Source organism: Gymnoscopelus microlampas (genome assembly GCF_963454915.1).
Source record: "Gymnoscopelus microlampas genome assembly, chromosome: 12".
In the NCBI taxonomy this organism is placed as follows: Eukaryota; Metazoa; Chordata; class Actinopteri; order Myctophiformes; family Myctophidae; genus Gymnoscopelus; species Gymnoscopelus microlampas.
In genome coordinates, this window is record NC_139949.1 from 33,283,370 (window position 1) to 33,292,667 (window position 9,298).

General features: G+C 43.6%; 1 protein-coding gene across 1 annotated transcript in view; it reads right to left on the reverse strand.

Annotated features, from left to right (window-relative positions):
- pcdh1a (protocadherin 1a) overlaps positions 1 to 7,756 on the reverse strand; it is a gene marked incomplete at its 3' end in the record, with an annotated part of 78,661 nt that extends 70,905 nt beyond the window's left edge. Inside the window, exons 1-2 of the mRNA XM_084074572.1 lie at positions 6,947 to 7,756; positions 3,299 to 5,482 (exon numbers count right to left, since the gene is read on the reverse strand). Coding sequence (XP_083930698.1) covers positions 3,299 to 5,482; positions 6,947 to 7,741 — 2,979 coding nt within the window. The 5' untranslated portion in view covers positions 7,742 to 7,756. The remainder of the gene's footprint in view (positions 1 to 3,298; positions 5,483 to 6,946) is intronic.
- Between the last annotated feature and the right edge of the window lie 1,542 nt (positions 7,757 to 9,298).

The following is a 9,298-nucleotide window of genomic DNA, read 5'->3' on the forward strand; positions in this document are numbered from 1 at the left end:
AATTATTATTAGGCTACTACTACTACTACTACTACTACTACAGGTTTTTAATTGTTATTTGATTACATTGGCCATACTATAGTGTATTTTGCTCTCAAATACCAAAATATTACTAAAGGATAACTGAACTGATATGTAGACAGACAGACAGACAGACAGACAGACAGACAGACAGACAGACAGACAGACAGACAGACAGACAGACAGACAGACAGACAGACAGAGATATATACTGTACATATAGATACACTGTATATTGGAGAAATTGTCCAGTGTTCACTGGTGGGGGCACATTTTCAGGCACTAGAGGCTGACTGGGTGAGGGTGATGAGTGAGTCATGAGGTGATGGTGAACCATGGTGAGGCAGTGCAGCATCTTGTGGACAGACTTAACAAGGCAAACAAGACCTTATGTCATTCAAACAAAGATACAACTGCTAACAGCACTTGACTTTTTGTCGCCACTGACACTTTCCAAAGGTAGATTGGTGACCACTGTGAAATATCCCAGCCCTCCATGCTACATACTGCCCAGTGTGGGATATCCAATTGTTAAATGAGCCCCGGAATATATTCAATTTCCCTGCAGTCATACAGCCAAATCGGTGTCAAGCTGGCCTTTTTTTTCCACTCTGACCGGGCTTCCTAATACCATTGGTGCAATAGATTGCATTTGTATGAATAAAAGGTCCATACACTGAACCCTTTGTCTATTGGAATAGGAGATTATGCTATTCTATCAACATGAACTTGATATGATACAGTTTGCCTTCTCTTCACTGGTGTTGCTCCTAGGCATCTAGGAAAATTATTCATTCAACAAACAAACAAACCAACCAACAACACAACTTGATGAACTGCTTGGCATGTAGAGCTATTATTGATGAAACCATGTTGATGACTGGTCAACATCTTGCAAGATGTGCCGCAATGACAAGCATTCATTATGACAAACACACAGGCCTGTTTGTGCATTTATAAAAGTACTCTTCACACCATAAGCCAAACAAATATAGAGAAATGAGGCCTTATCTATTGGGGGGAGGGGGAGGGGGGGCAAAGGGGCATAGAAGTGTGCATGTGATTGGAAAGTTGCCAGTTCTAATCTCTGGTACTGGCTGGGAAAATCTGGGTGTGGAATGTGAATAAGTAGAGCACCCCGTTCCCTGAATATATGCTATCACATTGTCCAGTGAAAATGTTCAGCGGTCAGCAGTAAACAATTGTGTACAGCTGTATATGGGGTATGGATCCAAAGTAGTGCTTTGCAGAACGTGTGCTCAGCAAAAGCCCCGCTAGCATCCCCTAAAGGTTGAGTCATGCTGCTCCTTTACACCCCTTGTGACCTAGAAGAGCATGAAGGTGCACATCAAATTCCACAGCCATAAATAAAGCCGGTAGTTTTAGATTGATCTTATTTGTGATCAAAGTGTGGGATGGGCAATGTGCGAGTGGGTGTAATGGCCATAGGGTCAACAAAATGGAAGGGCCATCCTCTGGATCATGAAGGGGCACAGCAAATTCCACTGTGTTTTGGAGATATCTTGTTTGGGGCTAATGTTGGATGGACTGACATCGCTAGCAGGGTTGCAATAAATAAATAATAGGGGGTGGGGGGGGGGTGTTTAAGACTGTAAAAACATTATAACTTAGGATTCTGCTCAACCATAGTAATGGGAGTCATTTGAATATGAATTAGAATTATGCTCATATTACAGCTTCTCCGTGCAATGATGACATGGTCAGACTGTTTTGTTTACAAAGCTAGAACTTAACTCAAAAGTAAGATTGCTGTAAGTGCAACATTTACTGTATAGAAAAACAATTTCATGCAAGGGTGGCAGAATCTAAAATATAAAGCAGTTGCCTCTGCAGGATGTAATGTGAGAGAGTATTGAATGTTTTGACACACAATAGTGTCTCAGTCCTAACACTACTCTCATATTTGAGCTCATTTTCAGGTACTGTAGACATAGCGTCAACACAAAGCCAAAAGTGATTTTCTTCTTTTGCAATTCTTTTGCAATTGCTTACAAGTGAATAACTGGTAAGCTAGACAGACAATATTCCACTGGGTCTTACTTTATTATATTTTTTATAGACATGGAGCTACTTTTCCATGGGTTGAGAACAAACTCAATTTAAATTTGTTGAGAAAGAAAGAAAGAAATAAAGAAAGAAAGTGGCCAAAAGTGGACGTGTGTGTGTGTGTGTGTTTGTGTGTTTGTGTGTTTGTGTGTGTGTGTGTGTGTGTGTGTGTGTGTGTGTGTGTGTGTGTGTGTGTGTGTGTGTGTGTGTGTGTGTGTGTGTGTGTGTGTGTGTGTGTGTGTGTGTGTGTGTGTGTGTGTGTGAATTTGATTCTGACGTGGGTCATATAACTAATAGGTCTAGTTCTTGCCATTTTTATTGAAGATGAGTATTAAGTATTGAAGATGTGGATTACTGTGTTGTACATTGCATTACTAGAAAGTTGTTTACTTCTCATATTACTCTTCAACTCAAAGTTAATTCTCACAATTACTGTAAATTCATTGTGATACTTAAACCAACACACCTTACATTATACACTATCATTTATGCAAGCATTTCTGCCTTCATTCTCAGCTATGGATGAACAACAGAATGCATAATTGCCTGAAATTTGCAATCTGAAAAGAGCAATCTTCTGTCATGCGTGTTTAACTACTTAACCAAATTATTTTCATAATGAAAGTATGGCAAAATTAAGGAATAATTTGCGCACTCTTTATTCTTTTTCCAGCTGCAGTCAGAAGCTTAGGCTTCAGGGAACAGTTTCCATTTTGTAAATGGGAATAATGGCACAAATCTATTATAATGTTTACTTACATAAAAATGTTTAAAGAAATATTTTAGAAGTTCGCTGTCTCTGGAGTACACGGGGACATCATAGCTCTCAGTCCTGGACTTTCTAATGCTAAGAGGATTGTTCATTTTCACAAACTGATTGGACTGCAGCGTAATATAAAATTTGCATATGCAAATTCCTAAACTGTATGGTATTCTGACTTTAACACCCTCCAAACATGAATACATGAATACATGAACACACACACACACACGCACGCACGCACGCGCATGCGCGCGCGCACACACACACACACACACACACACACACACACACACACACACACACACACACACACACACACACACACACACACACACACACACACACACACACACACACACACACACACACACACACACACACACACACACACACACACACACACACACACACACACAGCTCTGATAAACAGTAAGGAGTGGCTCTTACCTGTTTGTTGTACTTGGACTGGCTGGCCTTGTAGCTGTAGTCTGAATACTGGTCTGAGCCGGTCGAGTTATCATCTCCCCCTGTTCCTACGAAGGTGTTTGTGGCAGGAAGATCCTGGACTGCCTGATGCTTTTGGGAGGCAGAGGGAGACTGGGCCTGCAGCTGGATGGATGGCAAGGGAGAGTTGGAGCGGTAGTGCCTGCCTATATCAGGGCTTCCTGGAGAATATGTAAGTGGCAAGTGAATCCTTGGGCTGTCGTTGACTCCATCAAGGTTAAACTTGAGGCTCTTCTGAAGGCTGACTTCTTCCTCTTCGCCGAGAGGTTTTGATGACTTTTGGGATTTACCTTTCCGTCCTCTTTTGCTTTTGCTGCTCTTCGGGCCCTGTTTAGGGGCATACAGGTCCTTTGACTCTTTCTTGCCAGCCTGATAGCCGCTCTTGGCCTCACTCTGCATGCGGTGACGGATAAACACCACCACCACAATCAACAGGACGACGCCCGTCACGCCGGCAAGGCTGCCGTAAAGAATGTTACTGCGTTGAGCAGCCAGGCCATTGTCGGGGTCACCGGCTATGTCTCTGTCCAACGGCGTGTAAAGACTGTGCCCCACCAGTGCCTCCACTAGGCTGACATTTGAAATAGTCTCATTGACATAAATGTGAACTAGGACGGTGGTGTGACGTGAAGGCTTGCCCCTGTCATTCACCCGCACAACCAAGCGATGCAGCCCGCCATGTTTTCTGGACATCTCCTTGGCGAGAGTGATCTCGCCGTTGGTGGGGGAGATGCGGAATAACTGGTAAGGATTTCCACCCGTGATGCTAAAGGCCAGCTCTGCGTTCGGCCCACTGTCCAGGTCCTCGGCTTCCACTAACTCCACATGGCTGTCTGGTGTCGCCAGAGGAGACAGGCGCTTGAAGGAGGAATTTGACGGCTTGGTGACCACAGGGTCGTTGTCGTTCTCGTCCAACACGTTGATGGTTACACCTACGTATGAAGACCTGGGAGGCTCCCCTGCGTCCACTGCTTTTAGGCGGAAGGTATAGCTGCTCTCCTTCTCCCTGTCAAACGATATGCTGGAGAGAATGGTGCCCGTTCCATTCTGAACCACGAATTTCCCGCCATCGGGCTCCACAGAAAGGTGAATAAAAGCATTCTCATCCTTGTCCATGTCCATAACTGTCACCATACCGACAGGACTAAGGGGAGGCATGTTCTCCAAGACCGAGAAGCTATAGCCACTTAGCATGAACTTGGGGTCATTGTCGTTGCGGTCGAGAACCTTTATCACAACAGTTGCTGTTCCTTTATGGCTTGGTGAACCTTTATCTGCTGCACTCACCCGGAACTCATAGTGCTCTTTATGCTCTCGATCTAGTGGGGTTCGGGCTCTCACTTCCCCTGAATTTGGGTCAATCTCAAACAGGCCCTTGATGGACGAGTCCCCTACTATGCTATAGACGAGTTCCGCGTTAGTGCCACTGTCGGCGTCCAAGGCCGTCACATCAACCACCCTCTCCCCTGGCTGATTCTCTTCGGGAAATTCCACTTCAAAAAGGGTCGGGGAAAATATCGGAGAGTTATCATTCACGTCAGTCACTTGCACCTTTAATGAGTTGGTGCTGGAAAGCGCCGGGTTGCCAGAATCAACGGCCACGATTTCCACACGGTAATCCCTCACCCTTTCATAATCCAGAGGGGTTGTGGTCTGTAGGAAGTACTTCCTCTTGCTGTCAGTGGAGGAGTCACTAGCAGGCCGCAGCTGGAAGGGCACGTCCCCTGCCACCACACAGGTGACAACAGCGTTCTCTCCCTCATCCCTGTCAGAGACCTGCACCAGAGCTACAGCCGTGCCCACAGGCATGTCCTCTGATATGTTAGCCACGCCCTCGCTGTGAGTCACGAGACCAATCCCTCGGATTTCCACCGCTGGAGCATTGTCGTTTTGGTCGGTCACCTCGATGGTTACAAAGGTTTTAGAGCTCTTGGGTTGTGGGCCCTTATCCCGTGCCACCACATAGAAAGACAAGCTGCTGATTTCCTCCCTGTCCAGTGATCCTTTGACGTATATAACGCCAGAGGACCGATCGATTCGTAGGAGCTTTGGCACTGGCTCTAATGCTTGGTGAAGTGTGTACTCAATTTCTCCATTAGGGCCCATGTCAGAGTCATTTGCTTTGACCTACAATAAAAAAGAATGTCTGTGGTTAAAGGTTTGAATTAAGGGGAACAATTCAGGGTTAGAACCAATCGGAATGTGTGCATATTTTTGTCAAATTAATTGTCATAATGATATATATTATATTAATGCTATTTCTCTTTTCCTTTTTTTTTTTACACATTTTGCAGGGAATTGGGCTAGATGAGCAGTTCTCAAACTATGGTTCGCGACCCAAAGTGGGGTCGCGGGAAGGTGCTGTTGGGGTCGCGCAGTGGTAACCAAAAAAATAAGACTTTTTTTTTTGTTTATCAAGAAACGAAAAAAAGAAAGTGAGGTTGTCGCGACCAAACAAACTATTGGCTTGATTCCTCATACACACACACACGCCCTTGCAGAAGCTGAGGCACTCAAACTGATTTAGCTCTGTTCATAAACGATTTACTTAGGAATTATGTTCAATATGAGAGGGTGGCTATAAGAAGAGACATTTTGGCTGTTTTTGTTAGTCCGAGAGCGGGAGGGTACAGGACCACGGGTCCATTTGGTTCCATCTGTACCCTCGCAGAGTTCAATTTAGATCGCAATGTAACTTTACCGTGCGGGGACGCCGGGGAGACCGGGGGCGCTGATGGGGCAGCAAAAAAACATTCCTTCATAATATGGGGTCGTGGTATAAAAAAGTTTGAGAACCCCTGGGCTAGATAAATGCAAATTTTGACTTAATGAATGCATGCTGCTAGTAGGTGACAGGTTACATAACATACATTTCAGAGCACTATGTGGCTATGTTATTAGTTTTGATCAATCATCACTAATAGTGATGATGTATTTTCACTTTTTTCTATTGGGTTCCACTCCAGCTAAATCAATTTCTTCCAGTGGTCTTATCACCACAAATCAATAGAACACATCAAATTAACATCAACATTTAATTACACGTGACATTTAATAATGCTAAAATACTTGCTGGACTCCAACAGCATAAATAAATCAAATAAATGAGCAAATAACCAGTGAATCAGGAAACAGAGTACAAGAAAATGGGACATCCCTTAAGGACTAACTGTGGCCTGTGTTACATAACAGTTTCATATCAGAGAGAGGGGATCTCTAGCCCTCAATTTATTTTTCCACTGAAAATAAACTGATATTCAGAGAGAATTAATTTTATATCTATAAAGGGAGATTTTCTGGGATTTGGAAATAGAAATGCAATCTATGCATCTCAAGGAGAGAATTATACGAAAAGGCTATTATTATTTTGTAATAAACTGTCTGAGCGGTACTTCGCTTGTCAGCTCTTCAATATGAAATTTGAAAGACTAATGCAGACAACAGCACAAAATAATTTGCTTGCGATTAAAGTTTCAAACCCCCACTATTGCCAGTTGGTCCAAAAAGGAATTGTGCAAATGAAAATGAAAATGAAAAAAATAATAAATAAGAATGCAACACATGAAGGAAGTCAATGAAACAAAGTGTTACCTGCAACACAGAATGCCCCACAGGACTGTTCTCCGACACCTCTGCCTCGTACGTGGACTTCTCAAACTTGGGAGAGTTGTCGTTTGCATCAGTGACTACCACCCTCAGCAAAGCACTACTGTAGCGCTGAGGATTTCCCCCATCAACTGCTTTAATGGTCAGGTCATAGGAATCCTTTAACTCGCGGTCCAAGCTGCCCAGGACGATGAGCTGGGGCAGCTTCTCGCCCCTGTCCTCAGCCACCTGCAAGCCAAACAAGGTTGCTGCATCTGGCCCTGCTGTGAGAGCATAGTCAGCCACCCCATTCCTCTCCGAGTCCCTGTCTGTAGCAACGGGTATCGAGAACAACGCCCCCATATGAGTGTTCTCAGGGACAGAGATGGTGAGCACAGAGGAGGGGAACTGGGGTGTGTTATCGTTGATGTCCTGCACCTCGAAGCGTCCCTCGATGAGCCGCGGACTCTGGTTCTGGATGAGATCCGTCACAGACACTTCAAATTCAAGGTAGCATGGCTTACCCTTAGGTAGCATACGGCAGTCCCTTAGGGTTTCTCTGTCCATAGGGACTTCCGTGGTGAAGATGTCTCCCGTCTTCCCATCGACGCGAAGGTAAGGTGCCCCAACCTCCAGCTTGTAGAGATGGCCTGAATCTGGCAGCCCTTGGTCTGCTGCCAGGCTGCCTATGAGACTGTTGGGAGGCTGTTCCTCCTGGACGCGATACAGGATACTGGCTCCAGCCAAACCACAGTCCAAAACAAGTACCCACAACAGCACTGCTCCCAAATTCAGTTCCATTTCGTCATCAGATGATCTGCCTGTAAATGATAAATAAAACCACATTTAACTATTGCATTATTTCCTTCTGAAAACCACGTCTTGACATTTTGACTGCAAAGTTAATAGAAAGCACCTGCTCTATTATTAAATGACATCTTCAAGGCTGGCAAATCATTTACTTGCATTACATAGGGATGTCACACAGTGCACATCAAAGAGAGTGATAAAGACAAAGACATTCAGTGATGGTTGATAACCTTTCACCTCTCAGACAAGAAAACATTTTTCCATGATGAAAGCGAAGTGGCAACTTAATTATACTACAGGACAACAACAACAACAACAAAATGAAGAGGATTATGTACTATGTACCCAGACAGCATCACATAGCTTAACACTGCATTTCATACACTAGGGTCGGTAACAATGTAAGTCGGGAACGATGCAAGTTGGGAATGCCGTTCTCAAGATACGTTGGTGACACACTCACAGTGTTGGGCTCGTTACTCAAAAACAGTAATATATTACTCATTACTTGTTTCAAAAATAATATTAATACTTTACTTATTACTACCTGCCAAAAGTAACTTGTTACACTACTCATTACTTTTCCGTTAGACCCCACACAATTAGTAAATGCATCCTTTCAACTCAAAATGTGGGTCTTTTCATGTACAACACTAGAAGTTCTTCCTGTCTTTTTTGCAGATTCATCTCTCAAGCGAACTAGCAGGTAATTACTTGTTACTGGGAAAAGTTAGAATACTACTTTTTTTTCATTACTTTACTCTCATTAATTTCCAACACTGCACACTCACACGCAATCAAGCACACACACAGAGATTCTGTGAATTTATGGAAGGATGTACATCATCCTATACAGTTACTTGTCAATATAACAAATCCCAAAATACAGACACCCTGCAAGCACAGTACAACAGTTAGTAAAATAAACTATTGCAGGCAGAACTTAGTTGTTGTGGGGTTTTTCAACCCCACAACAGAAGCGTTTTCCAAATGTTATAACAATAGGTCAACATGTTTTCTTTTTTTTTGTCTTCGAGCTGTAATGAATACGTCTTTTGTACAAATTTCATTTTGTGGAAATATCTAGAGAGTTCAGACAGAAAACAAGCTGGAGGGCCAGTATGCATTATGGCAGCAGAACAATCAAATGTAGATCTGATACAAAGACTTCATACAGCCTAAGAGACTCAATATTACAGAACATTCCTCGACATCATTAAATGTCTGAGGAAAGCAGGAAATAAAATCCAACAGAATAGAACATATCCTCAAACACAAACCTACGGATCTGTCAAGGCACTGGTTTACAATGTGGCGTCCAGGGACCCCCACGGGTCCCTGAGAGGGTTCCAGGGGGTCTACAGCTAAATGATCAGTTAGGAACCTAATGGACCACTACAGGGTTCCATTTGTACACTTTCAGAGTGTGATTATTTTACAGTGTAGATTGGGGTCCCCGAGAAAAAACAAGAAAGAATGACATAGATGTCATGATGGACAGCGCAGGACCCCCCCCCCCCCCCCCAAAAAAAAGAAAATAGTTTTGGG